This window comes from Pongo abelii, chromosome 5 (assembly GCF_028885655.2).
Source record: "Pongo abelii isolate AG06213 chromosome 5, NHGRI_mPonAbe1-v2.0_pri, whole genome shotgun sequence".
Classification (NCBI taxonomy): Eukaryota; Metazoa; Chordata; class Mammalia; order Primates; family Hominidae; genus Pongo; species Pongo abelii.
Window position 1 is genome coordinate 129,332,914 of NC_071990.2, and position 23,112 is coordinate 129,356,025.

The 23,112-nt window shown below is 33.3% G+C and overlaps 1 protein-coding gene across 1 annotated transcript in view; it reads right to left on the reverse strand.

Annotated features, from left to right (window-relative positions):
- The window catches only part of THEMIS (thymocyte selection associated), a 214,344-nt gene extending 199,768 nt beyond the window's left edge, over positions 1 to 14,576 (reverse strand). Inside the window, exon 1 of the mRNA XM_003776918.5 lies at positions 14,050 to 14,576. Coding sequence (XP_003776966.1) covers positions 14,050 to 14,140 — 91 coding nt within the window. The 5' untranslated portion in view covers positions 14,141 to 14,576. The remainder of the gene's footprint in view (positions 1 to 14,049) is intronic.
- Positions 14,577 to 23,112: the final 8,536 nt, after the last annotated feature.

The following is a 23,112-nucleotide window of genomic DNA, read 5'->3' on the forward strand; positions in this document are numbered from 1 at the left end:
AATCATAACCATGATTATAATAGCTTATGTAGTTCGAGTTCTTCTAGAGAATTAGTGAGGGTCATCTTGGGGACCCCCAACAGAAAAACAGAGGAGAAAAGTTTTGTGCTCTCAGGTTAGGTAACATGATACCAAAAGCATGAGCCCTCCCCCACCCCACCCCAAAAAAATACATTGGATTTCATCAAAATGTAAAACTTTTTGCTTCAAAAGGCAACATAAACAAAATGAAACCACAAGCCACAAAGGAAAGAAAATATGTGCAAATTGTATATCTAATATATTTGCAAATCAAATATCCAGAATACAAAAAGAATTCTTATAACTCAATAAAAGGAAGACAATGCAATTAAAAATGGGTGAATGATTTGAGGAGACATGTGATCAAAGAAGACAAATAAACTGCTAATAAGCATAAGAAGAAGTGCTCAACATTAGTTGTCATTAAGGAAATGCAAATTAAAACTACAATGAGATACCACTGGCTATAAAAGGAGAAAATACTAAGTCTTAGTGTGGATGTTAAGGAAGTGGGATCCTTATACATTAATGGTAGAAATGTAAAATGACATATTATTCATAATACTTCCAATCATGAAACAATCTGAGTGTCCATCAACTGTTGTTAAACAAAATGTGGTATATCCATACAATAAAATACTATTTACCAATAAAAAGGAACAAAATACTGATGTATGCTACAATATAGATGAACCACAAACACACACTAAGTGAGAGAAGCCAGATAAAAAAGACTGCATATTATATGACTTACTTTATATGAAATGTCTATAGAAGGCAAATTTATAGACAGAAAGCAGATCAGTGGTTGCCTAGGGCTGGAAATGCCCATAGAGATTAATGGCAAAGAACCCAGGCTAATCCTTTAAGATGATGAAAATGGTCTTAAATTGATGATGATTATACAACTCTATCAATTTACTTAAAACCATTCAGTTGTATACTTATAGTGGTTGAATTTTATGGTATATAAATTATACCTTGATAAAACTGTAAGAAAAATCTAATAAGAGAGGACATAAAAACATGCTATACCTAACTTATACGTAAGAAAGAGCTAGGTGCTTCAGTACAGAGGAAAATGAAGACCAGAATATGGAAGACAGGGAATCCAGGGAAAGGGGAGTAGAAAAATTGCAAGAATAAAGAGGTAGCTGGGGTAAACCTCGTAGAGAAGGGAGTTAGTCAAGTTGATGTCCTGAAGAACAGTTTTCCAGATGAAAAGTGTGAACAAAGCTTTAAGGCAGGAGAGTATCCCCAAATTTGAGGAACAGTGAAGTGGTTAGTATGGCTAGGAGGAGAAGCAGATTAATAAGCAATAAACTCAGATAAATAATGCAACGCGGAGACAATGTGGGGACTTATTACCCATATAAGGTTTTTATTTTGAGAAAAAATAGAGGGTTTTTAACAGAGGAGTGACATAATCTGACATCCATGATTCTAGATGCTATGTTGAGAATAGACTTTAGAAATGAAAGAAGGAAGAGCATTTAGGAGATTTTGATAATCTTAGCAGTAAATTATGATGGCTTGAACTAAGGGGATAAATGGAAGTTGTGGGAAATGATGAGGTTCCCTATAAAGCATGGGGAAAAGGAATTTGGACATCAATTTTCTTTTCTTGAAAGTTAATTCATATTTTTATAAAAATTACAAGAGAATACATCAAAATGTTAACCATATTTCTCTCTGTTTTGTGGCATTATGGGTAATTTTGCGTTTCTGCATTTATAAAATTACCAACCATGCACATGTGTTTTTATAAAGCAAAAAACAAATTAATATCCAGCTCTTCAAAAAAGATCATAATGCAAACCAATTTTGTTTTTTGCCGAATTTTTAAATCAACACCAAAATGGCTACATGTACAAAGTCCACAGGGGTAAATGGTAATGTTAGCAGTATGAAGAGTAGTTAAAGAAGCAACAGATGCTTCCTGAATAGAGTGATAAAATCACTTTCTTATGAACATGTGGTAGCATTATTACCCAAGTAACTTCCCTGACATTATATGACTCTCTTTAGAATATGCCTGGTTTTGAATTTTTTGAAGTTGATAATAACTTCAGTTCCAGTCATAATAAAAATAATTTATTGTATCAGTGAGAGAAGTGTAGCTTATATTAAGATAACAACCTCAAAATCTCAGAGATTAAACAATAAAGTATATTTCTTATTTCACTACATGTCCAGTACAGGTGGGTGAGGACATGTTCTCTGCTAATTATAGTCACTTAGCAACATAGGCTATTGAAGATTTCATTTTGACATAGTCTACCATGATGAAATATGTTTAATTATGAACTAGTTCTTAAAGCATCTGTACCAAATTATACATATTATTTTTGTTCTCAGTACATTCGCCAATACAAGTCATGTGATCATGTGACCACAAAAGGGTTGGGAAGTACAAGCATACCATGTATTCAAAAGAGGTGGAAAAGTGGAATAGATGAACACCATTTTTTTCCTCAAATTTGTTCTTTGGTTATAAACTGCTCACTTAAAGAACTGAGGAGGACAAGAGGCACAAGTCAATTTATCTATGGCATATGTCATACATAATTACCCAGAGCTTTAATCTGAGAGGGACTCAGAACAGAAATCGTGTTAGCTCTTTGCAGGGATCTCTAAATTGGGCCACATATTACAAAAAGTACTACAAGATATGAGGTTAAAGTGGAAAATATTAGAACTTCGTATTCATTTCCACATAAACCAAATAAGAAAACTAAACTATACTAATATTTAACAGAAAGAGTTACTATTAGTTAATTTCAAGGTTGCTAGTATTTAATATTAAAAATCCTAATTTATCTCTGCATCAGATAGTCATATGACATGTATGGTAAGTCACATACTAAGATAGATTGGGAATTTCAAAAAATGAGTTAAAGGAAATGTTTTAATTCATTCATTTACTTTCAATGTACTACAACATAATGCAGTTGAAGTTAAGTTGATTTAAGAATTATTATAATCTAATTTTATCTATACTCAACTCTCACAAAATAGACATAACGTCACAAGATGCCAACACAGACATTTGAGAATTAAAGATTGCAGGCCCTATCAAGAAGAAAATGATAGAGTGACACATTTTCTATTAGCACAATCTTGTCATTGTCTGCATACAACTGCTATCTAATGAAACTGCCAAAATCAGATTTGGAAGATTATTTCATAACATGAAATTTATGAAGATTATTTCACATATAGGGTGATAGCCACAAATATTAATGATAAACCTGCTGTATGAGTAGATTACATATAATGTATATTGGACCTTGATGAGGTATCTTCAATAGCTGTCATTCAAAACAAGTACTAAAATAAATTAATTAGAACCATTCGAATCACTGGGTCACATGATAATCAGCATTTTCCAAAACAGTATTCAGTAATAAAAATACGTAATATTTTCAATAATTTTTGGTAATATGACTTCTGCTAAAAATAGATTAATAGTTAATATGTTTTATTCTCATTCATATGTGGTAGCTAAAAATATTGATCTCGTGGAGGGAAGAGAGTAGAATGGTGGCTACCAGAGGCTAGAAAGGGTAGAGGGGAGAAGGGGGTGAAGTAAGGTTGGTTAATGGATACAGAAATACAGTTAGATAGAAGGAATAAAGCATAGTGTTCAATAGCACGGTAGGGTGACCATAGTGAATAATAACTTATTGTCTATTTCAAAATAACTGGAAGAAAAAATTTGGAATAGTCCCAAAACAAAGAAATGATCAATGTTTGAAGTGAACGGTATCCTAATTACTCTAACTTGATCACACTGTATGCATGAATCAAGATATTACATGTACCCCATAAATATGTACAATTATTATATGTTAATTTAAAAACTAGCTAGTTGTTACAATAGTTAATAGCTTTCGTGAGAAAAATAGTGTATATTATTAACAAAAATTAAAATTGTATATTATCAATTTTATCTTTCTTTTTTATAATTTTATTATTATGTATGCTTTGGAAGGAATATAAATATCAATAGAGAAATTCATGTATGGAAAGCGGCATCCTCTTTTTTTAAATTGATGAGGTTTTTGATCAAATAAAGTCTTGATCAATTAGGTAATGGATAGGGCATTCCAACCACAAGCATCCTCTGTGCCCAAGTTGGATTTTTAATTGCCTATCTTGAAAGATCCACTTGGCTGAGTAATAGATATTTATATTTAATATGTCCAAAACAGAACTTTTGTTTTTCTCACTAAAACCTCATCTTCCCCTGGCCTTCATGACTCTGTCAAATACACAAACATTTACCCAGTGGTTTAGGCCAAAATCTCGAATTCATCCTTTAGTCTTTTCATTTTCTCACCTCAATTTCAAATCCATTAGAAAGTGCTGACATTTCGGCCAGGCGCGATGGCTCACACCTGTAATCCCAGCAGTTTGGGAGGCCAAGGCAGATGGATTACCTGAGGTCAGGAGTTCAAGACCAGCCTGATCAATATGGTGAAACCCCATCCCTACTAAAAATGCAAAAAAATAATTAACCAGACCTGGTGGCGGGCACCTGTAGTCCCAGCTACTCGCGAGACTGAGACAGGAGAATCGCTTGAATCCGGGAGGTGGAGCTTGCAGTGAGCCGAGATTGCACCACTACACTCCAGTCTGGGTGACAGAAAGAGACTCCATCTCAAAAAAAAAAAAAAAGAAAAAGAAAGAGACAAAGAAAAAGAAAGTCCTGACATTTCTACCTCCAAAGCATCTCTTGAACTGTTCCTTTCTCTTCACACTAAATCAAGGCACCATCAACTCTCCTCTAGATTATTGCAGTCTCCTAATTTATCATTCCACTTTTGCCTCACTAATGCCTGTTCTCCCCAAAGTAGCCAGTGATCTTCCTCAAATGGCAATCAGGTCATGTCAGTCTGCTGCTCAAACTGGTCATTAGCGTCTCATAAAACCCAAACTCCTTGAAATGCTCTTGCCCACTCCTTAACCTCTTCTTTTATGATCTTCTCCCTGCTTTATACATGCTCAAGGTACAGGGATATGTTTTCTCTTCCTCAAACAGACAAAGCTCCTTTTGGTCCCCAGATGTCTGCACTGTCTGTTCACTCTGGAACACTCCAGAACCTAGATCTTTCCTTGGCTGATTCCTTCTCAATATTCAAGTCTCTGCCCCAAAATCATTTCTTCAGAGTGGCCTTCCCTGACCATATTATCTTACGGGTCCTACGGGTTTCCTAGCCCCACTCTGTACCACATTCAGTGTCACTCTGGCCTTCAAAGCCTACAAGGTCTGGGCCTGCCCAAGCCTCAGTCTTTCTCCCACCAGCCTTCCCTCAATTCCTTGCCTTCAGCACCACTGGGCTGCTCCCTGTTTCTTATCCAGACAAAACAAGCTCTTCAGTAGTTTGCACTTGTTCTGTCTTCAGCAGGGATGTTCTTCCAGATGTGGGCAAGGCTTATTTCCTCAGTTTATTCAGGTCCCTGCTCAAATTTCATCAGAGATAATCTGCCCTGGTCACCCTATCAAAAGATCACCTTTCACCTCACCTTGCTTTACTCTCCAGTCAGTGCTTCATGACACTTGTATATATTCTAAATCTAGGTTTGTCATTTGTCCCATTTACTAGAATATAAGCTCCAAGAGGGGAGGGCTTTACTTTTTTTCCCAACTGTAATTCTAGACCCTTTGACAATGCCTGATAATGCATTATTAGTATGTATGTAAGCTATTCCATTCTAGGCTTGCTTAGCGTTTTTCTATAAAACATGCTTCCATGAGCATTCTAATATAATCATTATTTTGCTTTTTGTAATTGTATTTTAAAATTAATTTCTAGTGATTGGATGTTTATAAACATTTTTCTCTGTAGATAAATATTACCCAGTCGCAACCTAAAAAGTCTGTAACTGTTTACACATTACCAAGTGTGCCTCGGCTCCTTTCCACACATTCATGCCTACAATAACTTTTGTGAATCTTTTAATACCTGTGACCTGAAAGAGAAATAATGATTTATTGTTTCATTAGCATTTTTGATAGTAGATTTGAATTTTTTAATATTAGTATTGTATGTGAACTGCCTTTTACATCTTTATATTCACTTTTGCTTATTATTATTTAGTAATTCCCTATACATTCAGGATATTTATAGTCTGTCTGCTATATATTATGTAAATACTCCCCTAGTGTAGAGTTAGTCTTTCTTCCACATTTATGTAGTTTGGGTTTTTTTTGGAATAAGGAAGCTTTTTATTTTATAAATTTAATTTTTTCACTTTGTAAAGTTTCAGTGTCACATTTTTATGTGGTTTCTTTAAATGGTTTCATTGTTAATGTTTTACTTTTTACTATTTTTCTTCATATTCAATTTATGTTGGTGTATGTAACAGCAGAAAAATTCAGATCAGTTTTGTTTTAATTTTTGAAATAATTGACCAGTTTCTTTACAATATACCAGCATTAAGGTAATAATAATAATAGTTATGATTTACTGAAAGATTAATCTCGGCCAGTCATTTTGCTAAATTCTTTATATGCCATAGCTCAATTAATCTTCACATCATACCTCAGGGTTATGATAAAACCTATTTTTTGTAACAGAGGACAAATGTTCAATGTTTTAAGTTGACCATGGAATCACCTCTCATTTATAACTTATCCAGGAGGCGGAGTCCTGAGTTTATAACCCACAACTCTGTGCTTCACATCAATAGTGCATAAACGCTTTACATCAATAGGGCTCCTAAAATAATAAATGCTTGAGCAACATGTTCTTGTGAAGAACATTCTCCCTATTATCACTGTGGTTGTCAACGGGGAGTATTCAATCCAATACCACAGAACCTCACATGATTTGACATCAGCCTTTTTCAAATTCCCTTAAACCTCCCATCCCCCAAAATTTGTCACAGAGTCATCATCACCACAGGACGGGTGGAACCTGGCTCCACTGACTGAACTGAGACAAAAGGCAGAAAGAGGACAAAGAATATGTTTCCTTCCACATAAAACAAAATATAGAACCCCAAAATATTGGAAACAAATGCTTAGAAAATGATATACCAAAAGAAAGCTGGAGTAGTAACATTGTCCAACAAAATAGAACCTAAAGAAAAAAAATCATCAAGGAAAAAGGATGATAATACAGTAAACAGATGTAACTCTCTAACATAGGCACATGGAACAACTGAACCTCAAAAAAATTTTGATGAAATAAAAGAAATGAAGAGTGAACCAGATAGATGTACAACAGATAAAGTAAATGAGAGATTAAGCATATGAAAAATAAGCAGTGAGAGAAATGATCTGAACAAAACAAATAAAAACTCAAGCTATTTGGCATATAAAGAGAGGTGTTATACCAAAAAACAAAGCATACTTTTTTTTTAGCACACAGGAAGCATTTCCAAAGTAGAGCATGTTTCATACCACAAAGTAAAGGAAACCACAATCAATTCCAAAGAAAGACTATCAATCTCCAACAAAATACAATGAAATTATTAATTAAAAGCAAAAGGATAGCAAACAAAATCTTATATGATCACTAAATAAACAAAATTAATAGCTATTGGATTTAAAAAGAAATACATTATAATTAGATCTGAGGAATAATGAAAATGCTACATGGCAAAAGTTACAGGAAACAGTCAAAAAATACTTAGAGAAAAATTATAGTTTTAAACACATTTATCAAGAAGCAAACAAAGTATTAAACATGGCTGCCAATTCAACATAGGAGGCTGGAAAAGGAGCAAGAGAGAAAACAGACAAACAAGAAAATAAACGAGACTGAATCAGAAAAAATAAAAGAAACAAAACATAGAGAATATTAACAAAACCAAATTCTAACTTCTTTCCAAAAAAAATCCATGTTTAGTAGGTCATCCAGGAGCACTCTAACAAATTTTTAAGAAGATTGTTAAACCTATTTTTAGAAAATTATCTCAGAAAAAAGAAATAGCAAAAATTATGTAACTCATTTTCGGAAGCTGATGTTATCTTAAATTTAAAATGAATAAGTCTATGGGCTCATTTTAATTATGATTAAATGTAAAAATCCTAAATATAATATCAAATTCCTACATTGTATTTCAAAAAGTATACACTTTTTGAAAATACATATATTTATATGAAAATATATATTTATATGAAAAAATATACATTTATATATAATACATATATTTATATGAAAGGATCCTCCAACATTTGAAAAATCTTCAAAGTTAACTCACATAAACACACTAAAGAAAGTAAATCACATTATTATCTTAATCAATGATGGAATATCATTGATTAAGCTCAATACCTATTTATTATGAAAACTCCTAGAAAGCAAAGAATAGTTGGGAACTTCCTTAGTTGAGTAAAGGTTAATCACCAAAATTTAGTACATAATATATTAACAAGGAACTTTAGATGATTTTCTTTATGACTAGGAATAAGACAAGGATTTCCACTATTGCTTGATATAATACTGAAGGCTCTAGCCTATAATAAAAAGGTAAGAAAAAACATTTGTAGTAAGAAAGAGACACAACTTGATGTTTCTGACATTAATATCTATTTAAGAAAACCAGTGAAATAAAAAATATAAACTATTAGAGTTAACAAGGGAATTTATAAATATTACTAATCATATTTAGCTGCATTTCGTCACTTCAGAGACAGCTAATGGGAAAACAGACAAAATATGATCTCAATATAGCAATATATATATATATACACACACACACACGATATAAGTATGTGTGTGTGCATTCTAGGAACTAGCCTAGGATACATAAGAACTCTATAGAGACACTTTTTTAAACTGTGATAAATTATGTAGAAGATATTTTATTCTCTTGTTTAAATGAGAGAAAAACTATGCTCATGTATGAAAAGACTTTACTATTAAAAAATTGAAGTCATAATTTAAAACATTGCTATATTAGAAATCTCAGCTCAGGAGGCTTTCATTGAAAATTCTACTAAATATTTAAATAAGCGATAACACCAAAGTTACATAAAATCTTCAGGAAAATAACAAAAGACTCTAACCAAGAAGTTCCATAAGTTCAACTAACTTGATAATAAAGCCTGGCTAGGATATTACAAAAAAATAAAAACTAAAAGCCAATATCATTCCCTAAAAGAGATACAAACATTCTAACAACAACAAAAAAAAATAGTAAGCCAAATTCAGTGAAATGTGACCCCATTGGTTGTGTTCCACAATTAAAAGCACGTTTAACACTTTTTTAATGTAAAAAAACCTATGTAATTATCATAAAAGTTACAAAAAGAATATTTGATAAATGTCAAATGTATATTCAAGTTTTTAAAACCTGTTAGAAAACTAGAACTAATTTAACCTAAAACAAACATAATGAATGGTGAATTACTGAAAATTGCTCTCAGTGGTCATGAATGAAATACAGAGATCTTTTTTTATCATTACCTCTATTCAGTATTATAGTAGAAGCAAAATCCATCAATATTCACAGACGATGCAAATGTATACATAACATATCCAAAATGTTAAAGATATATTCTTAAAATTCAATAAGTACAACAAAGAGAAAATGATTTTAAAGATACCATTTAAAATGGCATGAAAAAATCAAATAACTAAGAATAAATCAGAAAAAATACAAGATCTGTACAAAAAATTATAAAATGTTATTGACAGAAATGAAACAGACTTAAATAACTAGAGAGCTATACCAGATTAGTGGGTCAGAAGACTTAATTTAAAATGATGCCAATTTTCTCCAAACCAAAGCACAGCTAATCAAAATTCCAGGAGGACTTTTGAGGAAGTTGATAAGTTAATTCTAAAATGTATGTGAAAATTCAAAGTGCTAAACTTAAAGAGGAATAATAAATTGAGAGAACTTGTTCTAAAGTAGTAGTTATCAAATTTGGCTGTGTGTTATAATCATCAGGAAGATTTTCCAAAACCTGATGGTGATGCCTTACTTTTTACATAATTAAATCTTTACCTCTTGAGGAGAAACCTAGGCATTTATATTTTAAAATCAATCCAGGTATTTTTAATTCACAACCAAGTTTGAGAACAATGGCTCTGTAGCATATTATTATATATAATCTAATAGAAAGTACATATTAGATATTGCATATCCACATTATTTAAGACAGGAAAAACTGATTTAAGGATAGCAAGTAGATGAATAGAACAGCATAAAATGGAAAAGACCCAGGCATGTATGGACACTATTTCTGAGTAAGGTTAACAGAGTAAGATGATAGAGAAAAGGCAGCTTTTCAATAAATGTCACTGCACCAATTGACTCTATAGAAGAGAAAAATAAATATTGCTCTCAACTTCAAACCATATACAAAAACATAAACCCAGGTAGACTACAGATCTAAAGGTGAAGGTAAACAATAGGATTTCTAGAAGATAACAGATATTTTCATGAACTTAGGGTAAAGAAAAAAATTGTTGACAACACAGAAAAAGGAAAATACAAACTGACTACACTAACACGAAAGTGGAAAACTTTCGTGCATTAAAAGACACAATTTTGAAAATAAAATATGAAGCTATAGACTAAGAAAGTAATTTGCAACACAGAAAACTGACAAAGAGTAAATATCCCAAATATATATATACACATAAACTCCATCAAATCAATAACAAAAATGTATAAAATTCAACAGAAAAATGAGCAAGAAATATAAACCACCTCTGCAAAGAAGAGTATTTCCCAAAATCCAAGAAATAAATGAAAAGGTGCTCAATCTTATTAGTCATCAGGGAGATGAAAACTAAAACCATGAGCTACCACTATACTCTTGCCAGAGTGACTAAAATTAAGAAGACTGATAATATCGTGTTACTAAGCATATGAGTTAATTGGAACACAAATATACTGCTTGTAGGAAAGTAAATTGGATTACTTAAGAAACTTGTTTTTCATTACTTTCCAAGGGTGAATGTACATATACAATATGACATAGCAATCCCACTTACTTTTATGCCCTACATAATGCATATAGGTGTAGGCACACATGTATGAGAATTTTCATGACAAAATTACTGGAAACTCCAAGCCAGAAATAATCCAAATGCCTATTGGCAGTAGAATTAATATATAAATTGTAGTATATTCATCCAATGGAATAACATACACTGAAAATGAATGAACTATATAAAACAGCATGGATTAGTTTCACAAATATAATGTTAAACAGATATACCAACCAGAAAAGAATACATACTGTAATTTTCCAATTATGTAAGGGTCATAAATGGACAAAAGTCTTGATAGTGGTTACACTTGAGGGAGATAGTATATAACGACTGAGAAAGAGCACAGGAGAGGGCTTCTGGAATACTTGGAATTTTCTATATCTGGACCAGGGTGGCAGTTACATGAATGTGTTTACATTGTGAAAATGATCAAGGTATTTAGTTTTTTTCCCTCTTAATTGAAGTAAACCATAGTAGTAAAATAATAAGGTATGAAGAAGATGGTCTGGGCACATAGAGGGACCTAATATAGAATGTCAATTCTTTCCAACTTAATCTACCAAATCAATAAATCCAATAAAAATCCCAGTTAGATTTCTTATACAATCAATTGATTTAATAAAAACTCACTTAAAAAGTTATGAGATATTATCTCACTTCAGTTAAAATAGCTTTTATCAAAAAGATAAAAAATAATGGATGTTGGAGAGGAGGTGGAGAAAAGGGAACGTTTATACTCGATGATAGGAATGTAAATCAGTACAGTCACTATGAGAAACAGTGTGAAGTTTTCACACACACACACACACACACACACACACAAATATAACTACTTACAACCTAGTAATCCCACTGCTGGATATATATTCAAAAGAAAAGATATCAGTATATTAGCGATACCTGCATTCACATGTTTTTACAATAGCCAAAATATGAAATCAACTTAAATGTCCATCAACAGATGAATAGACAAATAAAATGTGGAGTATTATTCAGCCATAAAAAAGAATGAAATCTTGTCTTTTGCAACAACATGGATAGAACTGAAGGACATTAGGTTAAGTGAAATAAGCCAGGCACAGAAAGACAAATATCACATGTTCTCATTAATTTGTGGGAGCTAAAAAAAAATTGATATCATGGAGATAGAGAGTAGAATGATGGCTACCAGGTGCTGGGAAGGGTAGTGGGAGGGGGATAGAGAGGGGTTGGTTGATTAATGGGTACAAAAATACAGTTAAAAGGAATAAGATCTAGTGTTTGGTAGTACAATAGGGTGACTATAGCTAAAAATAATTTACTGTATATTTCAAAATAACTAGAATAGTGGAATTGGAATGTTCTTAACATGAAAAAATGGTAAAAGTTTGAGGTGGTGAATAATATCCCCATTACTCTGACTTGATCATTACACACTGTATCAAAATATCACATGTATCCCATAAATATGTATATATATTATGTATCTATAAAAACATTTTTAAAGTCTATGAATATCTAAGCCAATTTAGGAAAAAAAGATTGAAAACAAGGGATTGGTCTATACATCATTTCTATATTAACACGCATTCCAAGGCCATAGTTACAAAAATAGTGTGTTTGGGGGCAATTAAGAAAAAAATAAACTAATGGAATAGAAGAGATATTTTAGAGACAGACTGATACAGAGGTGAACATATAATATGATTTAAAGGAGGCAACAAAAATCAATGGCGGAAAGATTGTCAGCTTAGCAAATGGTACCTGGAAATCAGGTGAACTGTACAGAGAAAACTAAAACTGGATCCCTGTACAATTCATAACATTGTCCTCCAAACAGACTAAAAACTAAATGCAAAATATGAAACTGTAAAGTTGATAAAAACAACATAGGAAAATATCTTTTTAAAGTAGACATAAAGAAAGACTTTTTACATAAAGCCTAAAAAACACAAACCATGAGACAAAAAATGATTTGGGGTTGGCTTAAAAATAGAGACATTGATAATATGATTATACACGGCAAAACATAGTCTGATTCCAAAAATCAACTTAGAAATTAGTTAAATAAAACTGTACACTAAGCTGATAACAGCCCATATCAATTCATCACCTGCAAGTATGTGTGTGTATGTATATACATATATATATATATATATATATATATATATATATATAAACTGGAGCTGACGTGTTAATCTTTCTTTTACTTTGCAACATAATATGTAATACATTATTTTGTCTGTGAACAAGAAAGGCCTGCCTATCAACAGTTAAGTTATTTTCCTGGTAGTTTTGTCTTGAGCTGATTCTACAACTGCTTCAATTCTACCGCTCTTGAGGCCAGAAATACACCTACAAAATTATTCATTGTATTCTATGTATTCAAACTAACCACGTAAAGATTCTAGGTTGTATACTGGAGGTTTTAATGTTCTTTTACCTGAATTAACATAGTGAGTTACACCGAAACTCACTATCTTATTATTCAATAAGTTTAATTGAACTCTGAGTTTTCAAAATCAATTTTTTAAAAATTATCTTGTAGCAATAATTTCTATACCTTCAAATTAAAATTTTCATTATTTAAGGAATTCGGAGTTAGACTACTACAGAGTGAGAAAAACTTTGGTATAAGCAACATTTAGAAGCTAAAAGTTTGGGAAATATTTGGAAATACTTCTTTCTAAACACTGTGCCTTTGATAGTTGCTTTTGTTTTAGCAAGCTAAATTTTATTTTTTATATTGTAGAAACATAAATATTGATAACTAAATTTATTATTCTTGATTACAACCAATTTCAAAGCAAAGGCAGAAATAGTTCACCATTCAAGGCCTACAGAAAACTCAAGAAGCTTCACTCAATTCCTTATTTCTGTCTGTCCCCGAGTCCTGTCTAGTTTCTCCCCTTTCCAACACCATTGGCTTTTGACCATTCATTGGTCAGTTCATTACTTTCTCTCTTTTGTGATCACCTTTCCTTTACCAGAACTCACATATTCACTGTTAAAATTCTCCCGTCTAATTTTCAAAAGTGTATACTTTACAAGGATGTTCTAGCCAGTAAAGGTATTGGAGAGTGCTTACCTTCAAAATAGATGCCTGCCTGGATTTCTAGAACCCTGGGTAGGGTCCTGAGGTCAAGGGAGTGGATGAATTCTTCCAGTGATAATGCCATTGCTATGCCTTGGGTAGTTTGTAGACCTGGTGCTCACAGAAACTTGTGGCTTCTGGGTGACACTTGTCTGCAATTGCAGCCCTTGCTCACCATTTCTTCCTCAGGCAGGCAGGAATGTCACACTACAGCCAGAGTGGGGTGGAGTAGCTCTATGTGGGGAGGACAGTGAAGAGGGAGGAAGGAAGCAGGAGACAAAAATGTTATAGCTCTTTTTGTTCACATTGTGGCTTCATTTCCTTCTGACATTGAAGTTGAACAGGATGGGGGTGGGGTGAACAGACACTGCCCAAAAAATGAGACGTGTTAAGTAGCGCATTCTGTCCTTTGTTAATCCAGGTGCGCATCTACTATGGTAGCAAAACTGAGGTCAGAGTTGCTTGTGGCTTGCCCACCAACAAAGAACAGGAACATAGGACTAAAGTCTAATCTTAACAATGGCACCGTGTGAATTCATTATCTCTCTAGTTCATTTCTAAAGCTTGGCTTTGTGCCTTATTTGCATACTGTCAGTGCCTTTACATTAAAATTGGTAATAAAAGTGCTTTGTGTCAGCTCTTTTTAGAATTCTGATACTATACTCTGAAGAGAGTATCGAAACCACTTTTTATTCTTCCACATTAAAAATTTTGCTGAATCTTAAAGGAGGGTAGGGTAGGGATAGAATATGCAAAATGATACAATAAATTAACAAAGTACATTAAAATGAGTTTTCTAATCTCTACACTATAGTAGAAAGTATTAAAATTACTTGTCAGGAAACCTGGGTTTTCTGGGTTTAGTTCTGCTTTTGATTTACAGGCTAACGTCAGCCTTGTCTTCTCTGATTTTCATTTGTTTTATTTACTAAATGGAGATGAAGTAGAAGAGTCCAATAAATTTTATAATTTCTTCCGAGTTCACAATTCCACAATTCTGATCTTGTTGTTGAAATTTAGGAGGGGAAATGATCATTGTCAAAGGAAGCAGGAGAAACCTCATGAACATTGATCTCTTCAAAATCCTGCCCCTCTCTGTTTTTTCATGTAACTGAAACAATATTTAAAATATATACAATTAAAATGGTAGTTCCTAAGTCTCTTTAAGGTAAAGTAAAAGAATATTGGTTGAGGCTGGGTACGGTGGCTCATACCTGTAGTCCCAGCACTTTAGGAGGCTGAGGTAGGAGAATTGCTTGAGCCCAAGAGTTCAAAACCAGCCTGGGCAACACAGTGAGACTTTGTCTCTACAAAAAAATTTAAAAATTAGCCAGGCATGGTGGCACATGCCTGTAGTCCCAGCTGTGAGGAGGCTGAGGAAGGAGGATCACTTGAACCCAGGAGTTTGAGGCTACAGTGAGTTGTGAACATGCCACTGCATTCCAGGCTGAATGACAGAGCAAGACCCTGTCTCAAAAAAAAAAAAAAAAAAAAGAATATTGGTTGGTATGTATACACTTGAAAGATGACAGGAATCTACACGTTTTCTTTAGTAACCAAACTCCATGTGCTTATCTATTAATTGTTTTGGCCTTAGGCTGCAGAGAGCATAGCCAGATACAGAGGGTCAGGGGACATCTCAGTTCTACCATGGCCATCATGTAAATGACCTAGAAAGATAAATACTGCCTAGTTTTGATATGGAGCTTATAAAACTGTTTCAACTCTTTGTAATCCTATTTGACATTTTCAATAATCAGTCCAGCTTCATTTCTTTCTTTATAAAAGTAGAATTTACGATTGACCACATCAACAGGTTTACTATTATTAGATTCAAATTCCTCACTGGCAACTTTTTTGTCCAAAAATTTGCTACCCTTGATCTGTCTGCCTTCCATACCCCTCCCCACAGTTTACAGCCTAGTAGTGTATTTCGTGTGGATGAATATATGAAAGAGGATTCTGTGGACTGCTCCTTAAAAATTATGAATCCGTTAGAATTGATGCCACAATAAATTTCATTTGATATCGAATGCAAGCTGGATTTCATTTTTTTTTAATATTCCCAAGTCAAATTTCTATCCTACTAGCCAAACAGCCATTTCGTATCAGCAATCTCTTACAATTACCTAGGCTCCATCTGCTTCTGCTCTCACGACAGATGACGCTCCCTCTGTGATAATCTTCTTCTTTGTATTCTCAATCTTGATTAATGACACTACTATTCTCTTAGTTTCCCAAGCCGGAAGGCTTAGAATCACGCGAGATGCCATTTTTTTTCTCTAGCCATTAAATCCATCAGGCCCTATAGATGCAAATACTCAGTACCACTCACTCTGTCTTTGCTCTATATCCCCACTGCTACTGCTTTAGACCAGATCGTAATCACTTCTGACACGCAGGCAAAAAAATCCTGATGTGAGCAGCCAAAATAAGGTTGACAAAGAAGAGCAATGAGTTCAAGAGTACTTAAACCATCAGGTAGTAAAATGAATTATTGAAGTTCGGTCACTAGAACAGCATGTTATAGGTGTAATAATAGATTAATGAGAATTTTTTTAAAAAACTAGACTGTATATAATAATTTACTATCTGAAAAAGGTGAAATTCCGAGGCAGTGGGAAAGAATGTTTTATTCGACAAATGGTTGTTAAATAATTGGGGAGAAAATTTCCCTAACTTTCCATGCAATAAAATTAAAGTTAGATACATTTTAAAATTAAATTTAAATAAAAATAAACCAGAGGGGAAAAAATAGGAAAATGTCTGCAAAAGGATAAGAAAATAACTATTTCTGAGTAGTAATTGAAGTCTTAAAGGAAAAAACTAATAATATATTTGACAACTAACTTATGAAACACTCCTGTAAATCAAAAAGGAGTTTGAACAAAATAGAAAAAAAAAAAAGCACATCCTTCAAATAAACAATGGTTTAGGTGTGTAAAGGCCACTTATTAGTCAATATGCAAAATAAAAATATTCAAAGACTTCTATTTCTGGCTATGAGCTTGTATCTGACCATGTTTCCTACCAAAGGCACCTAGAAGAGCTGTATACTTTTTTAAAAAGCTGTTTTAGGAAACAAGAGAGCTGTCAGGGCGCAGAACATGAGAGGCCAAGATCCTGTAAAGCAGAGCAGAACCATTAGAGGAACTCCATATTCTGCACTTCTTTTCCCTCAAGGCTTTTATGGGTTAGTAACTGGCACCAAAAGAGAGTCTGAGAAGCAGAGCAAAAACCGGTGGCTCAGGAGGAGAGAATCTGAGTTGAGTTTTTGGCAGTTTCACATAGCAAAAGAGACCAAAATAAATTGGACTTTGGGACGTAGCAAGTCTTCCAGGCAACGTCAGAGAAATGTGTTGCTCAGCACCACTTTTTCCCCTTTAAAAATTTTTTGCTTATTGAAAGCAGTACAGGGTTGATTGTATGAGACACAAACAAGAGCATGATTGTTATGAAGCTGAAGAAGCCAAGGAGTGCTTTCAGCAGTGTTGCAGAACTAGGAAGCCAGGGCCAGCCAAGGAGGGAGCAGGAGTCCCAACAAATGCCTGTGTTCTCAGTTGGGGCTCCTGAAGGCTGCTTCCTAAGAGAAAGGGTTGCCTATAAATAGAACTAGCTTTACGAAAACTGAAGCTTAGACTAAAATTAGCTCAATCCTTCATTGGATTAAAGTGGTTTGCCCCTATTCTTGCTGCCAGACAGAAGCAAATGTAAATCCTCCTGTTGAGGAAAAGCAGCCAGAACTTCTATAATATTTAAAAATACACCATCTATAATTAAGTATGAAATGAATAGGAATGCCAGAAGACAAGACAGAGAAAGACAGAGAGAAGGGAGACCACAGAAACAAACTCATGGGGTGATTCTGATATTGGAATTATTAGTCCTGCAATTTAAGATAATTTTGATGAACACGTTCAAAACTAGAAGACAAGAAGGAGAAAAGAACTGCCATCTATAGAAAGTATCGGATGAAAATTCTAGAGTTAAAAAATACAGTAACTGAAATTAAAAATTCAATAATTGGTTTTAACAGCAAGTGGGACATACAGTAAGAGAGGATTGTTGAACTGGAAATGGGAGCGTAGGAAAGATCTGTTCTCTCTCTTTCTCTCTCATTCTCTCTCTCTCTCTATATATATATATATATCTGTCTCTCTCCAGGGAGATATTTCAGCCATAGTGGAAAGATCTTATATGTAAACTGAGTCCCAATGTGAGAGGAGAAATAATAGTGGGAGAAGAAATATTTTAAGAGATAACAGCTGAAGATCTTCCAAAGCTGAAAAAGGCATAGATTCAAGCCTTAGATTCAAGCCCTGCCAACACCACCAAGGAGGATAAATGCAAAAGAAGGCACACTAAGGAACATCATACTAAAACGTTAAAAAGCCAGAGTCAAAGAGAATATCTTAAATGCACTCTGAAGAAAAGAAATCATCACTTTCAAAGGATCACCAATAGGATGATAGCTGACTTACTAACAAAAACCAATAAGGGTAGAACACAACGGAATAGCATCATTAAAATGCTGAAAGAAAATAACTACCAACTTGATATTCTAAATCCAGAGAAGCATGAAAGCAACAGCAAAATAAAGACATTTTCAGACAAACAGAAACTAAGAAAATTCATCACCAGTAAACTCTCACTAAAAGAAATACTATAAAGGGTGTTCTTCAGGCAAAAGTAAAATGATCTCAGACAGAAAGTCAAGACCACAGGAAGGAATGAAGAGGGTGAATATGTCAGTGAATTGAATATATTGAGTTCCCAAAACAATAATTAATGGCTTGTGGAGTTTTGAACATATTTGCACTATATATAGTTCATGCAATATATTGCAAAATATAGCAGTAATGCAAAAGCAAAACTGATAATGAAGTTAAAATGTTCTAAAGCACTAGGCTTCTAGAGAAGTTGCAAAGGTGATGTTTAATATCAGAGTTAAACAAATAAAAACACATGTAATTTCTAGGAAAGCCACTAAAAATAGTAAATGGACGATAAAATTAATTAATCCAAAAAAGACAAGAAAGAAAAGAAAAAGAACCTCAAAATTGCTAGCAAATAGTATGATGGTATACATAAACTCAATTATACTCTTAAAATAATTTAAATGAAATAATATACAAATAAAAATTAAATAGTTTAATAGTTCAAGTAATAAACTAATGTTGGTAGATAACATTTAAACACATAAATTTACTTAAAAATGTACAATTTAATTATAAGTTTATAGAAAGTCTAAAGATGAAAAAACGGGAAAATATATACCATAAGACATTAAGCAAAAGAAAGCTCATGAAACTACATCAATATTACATCAATTAGATTTAAAGACAAGAAGGATTATAAAAGATAATAAGGTTATTTGTTTAATAATGAAAGGGTGACCAATTCTTGAAGAAAATTCACAGTTTTCAATAATATAACTTCAAAATATCTAAAGCAAAATTAATCAAATGAATGGAATCAGAGTAAAAACCAACCTGACAGAAAAAGCAAATATTTAATTCATAAAATTCATACTGTTAACGGTGCAATATTTAGTCACTCATATATGTTACAAACTGTTGTGATCTATCTTGAAATCAATTTGATGTAGCAATTTCACATTTAGATATAATCAGATACACACAAAGATTTATTTATACCATCAACTGAAGCATTTATTACTTTAATGACCAAAAAAAGGAGGAGAAAACAAAAGAAAATGCATTTCACATTACCCTGATAATTCAAACAGGAAAGTTCCTGTTGAAAAAAAAATCTTGTCCTCACACCAGGTTTGCTACTACCTAATACATCTTCTTAAAATTTCCGCTAAAGAACAGAGATGGACTTGGCTATGAAATGATGATTAAATTATAGTTAGTATCATTATTGCCAATGATTTCTATCCCAAGAGAAGTATTGTTGAAAAGAAAAGAAAAACGGCTCAAAGCAAACTTTATGTAAGATACCAATTCGTTTGATAAATTCTCTATAGCTGCTTTCCTAAAAAATAAGCAGAACTGGCTGAATGTTAAAAAAAAAAAAAAAAAAAAAAAAAAAAAAACTTCACAAGCAGAGAAATAAACTTCAACAGTAGAGGCTTAAAACTATATTATAATATTTCAGTGCAATGTAATATTTCTTTGAGTAAAGAATAAACCCTTATCTCCAAGTAGATAGTATCGGGGAAAAAAAAAAGAAGAAGAAGAAATCTTAGAGATTATTCTGACTGGTATCTAAATCATTCATTCTCTGAAACTTTCTTTTCATTGTTTATTTCTAAAGAAGAAAAAATTAGGCTTATAGGAATCACTCCTGTGATTTTGGATTAACCAAAATGTGCCATTTATTGGTTCGTCATTGAAGGGTTTACAGCATTTCTACCTCCAAAATTAGCTAACTCTGGGGAATCATACAATATCATTAGGGCATTAGGCTTGGCTTTTTTTTTTTTTTTGCATGAGCAACATTTCAGGGATATCCTGCTGTTGTGTGACACCTGGCAGCTCAAGATTTGTATCTCATAGATTCAAATGCAATGGAAGAGACTACCTTCTCCTAGTTATACCGGGAAAAGTCCCAGGATAAGCTCTGATTGATCCAACTTGGCTCACATGTATATGTCTCAGCCAGTCATTATGACTAGAAAATGAAATATGCTGATTTCCCATAATTTCAGGTTCATGGGCTCTACTTCGGATTTTATTAGGCAATTGTCTCAGCTAAATCACAAAAAGTGTTGGAAGAGGAGATATCTCAAAGGGAAATAAGTGAGCTAATTACCCAAAAGAGAAGGAATGGGTGTGTAATAAACAAAATCATAGTACACCCGCCATAAATGTTCCCAGTGCCATAAATGGCTTCCATTTGAAATACCTTGATCACCATTCTCTTCTGTCTCCAACCATGTGTACATTCTTCTTCTTTTTATTTTATTTTATTTTTTGAGATGGAGTCTTGCTCTGTTGCAGTACCCGACTAATTTTTTATATTTTTAGTAAAGACGGGGTTTCATTCTTAATTCATAAGAATGAATATGAATGATTTTAATAACCTTGAAAGAAAATAAAATCCTACTATACACAATTTGTTTTGTCAAAATGCAACATGCAAAATGCAACAGCCTATGAGTGTGTTCATTCATCACTACCTGGTTTTCAAAGAAGCTCCTGCCTCCCAGCACTTTTAGTTTCCTTTTGAATGAAACTCAGTGTGGGATTCAGGTTTCTTTCCACGCTGGTTTCTTTTTTTGATCATCCTTTTTTCTAAATTAACGTTTAATTGTCCTTTCAGTAAACCACTGAACTCTTCCTCTATGCTTGTCATTACACAAGGCACTGAGAATATAAGCCCTTAGAGACATTACATTTTAGCCGACCATGCCCACAAGTTAAGAATCACAATTCAATGTATACAGTTCAGGAACTTCAAGAATTAGGAAGGGGTCTCCCCAGGAAGAGTGTTCCTCAGATTAATCTTAAAGGGTAAAAAGCATTCAGGTAGATGAGACTGCTCACCATGAGGAGACTTGACTCAACTGAGTCGATCTGCATATTTTTTTACACTAAGTTCTGCCTATTGCTCGGTGCCACAGAACAGAAGCACAGGTTGAAATGTCTTGCAAAGTGCAATGTGAATGTTGGTGTTACCGTATGAATTCTGCCCTGACATTTTCCCTTGCTGTAGGACTCAACCTTTCCTCAGAACCATGAAATAAAAAATGAAGCCCTTATATTCATAAGAGATTTTCCAGTTTTTGTCTTTAAATGGTGGAGGTCCTGTGATGTAACTCTAACATTTTCCTCTGACTTTTATATAGCATTTGTGAAAAGCTTAACTGCAATATGCCTGTAGAAAGGGTATGCCCACTTTAACAGCTCTTTTCTCTTTTCTCTTTTTTTTTTTTTTTTTTGCACATTTGTTATCTCTTATAACTGAAACTCAAAGATGCCATTTGCGTTTTGATGTGCTAACATTTTAGAGCCTCATAGAAAGAATTCAGTCCTGCATTATTAAAAATAGAGCTTAAAACATTTAAAATAGTTATCTATTACAAATTAAGCACTGATAAGTTGCCAAATGCTTACAAAAAAAATCAACTTTCCTTTTAGATTTCAGACCTAAAAATTAAATAATATATTAAGTATATATATTACAAAAATAAAATATTAAAATATGCATTAAATACAAATTATCTAGTTTAGTAAATTAAACTTAGGATATGTATTTATTTAACCCAAGTTAGTTCATTGGGCAACAGACCATTTGCTTAACCTGACAAATGTATACATGAAACTGTGAGTTACAAATAACTTTTTTTCACCTGGTGCCACTAGACTGAGTCAGGGAAGTTACTTGGTGATATGGTTTGATTCTGTGTCCCCACCTAAGTCTCACCTTGAATTGTAATAATACCCACATGTCAAGGGTGGGACCAGGTAGAGACAATTGAATCATGGGGGCAGTTTCATCATGCTGTTCTCATGATAGTGAGTGAGTTCTCATGATAGTGAGTGAGTTCTCACGAGATCTGATGGTTTTATAAGGAGCTTCCCCCTTCACTTGGCACTCATTCTCCTTCATGCTGCCATGTGAAGAAGGACATGTTTGCTTTGCCTTCCACCATGATTGTAAGTTTCCTGAGGGTTCCCCAGCCCTGTGGAACTGTGAATCAATTAAACCTCTTTCCTTTATAAATTACCTAGTCTTGGGTATCCTTATAGCAGCATGAGAACAGACTAATACACTTGGTAACCAAAGCTTTGCAATATTAACAGCATATTTAACAGTCCCAGTCAAATGGATTACTGGCAAAAGTAATAGAGATGGCAACAAAAACAAACACACAAACATAAAACAACAACTATACACACACAAAGGAGAATGGTGATGGATGCAGGTTGGTAAGGATTCTTATTTCCACACTGTTTTAAAAACCTGAAGAACCTACTTTGTTCACTTGATACATCAGCAATACATGGTTGAGGACATTTTGTTTCTCAAAAGTGCTCGTATTTTACAAACTAAGATAATGATACACAATTTGCCTGAGATAATTTT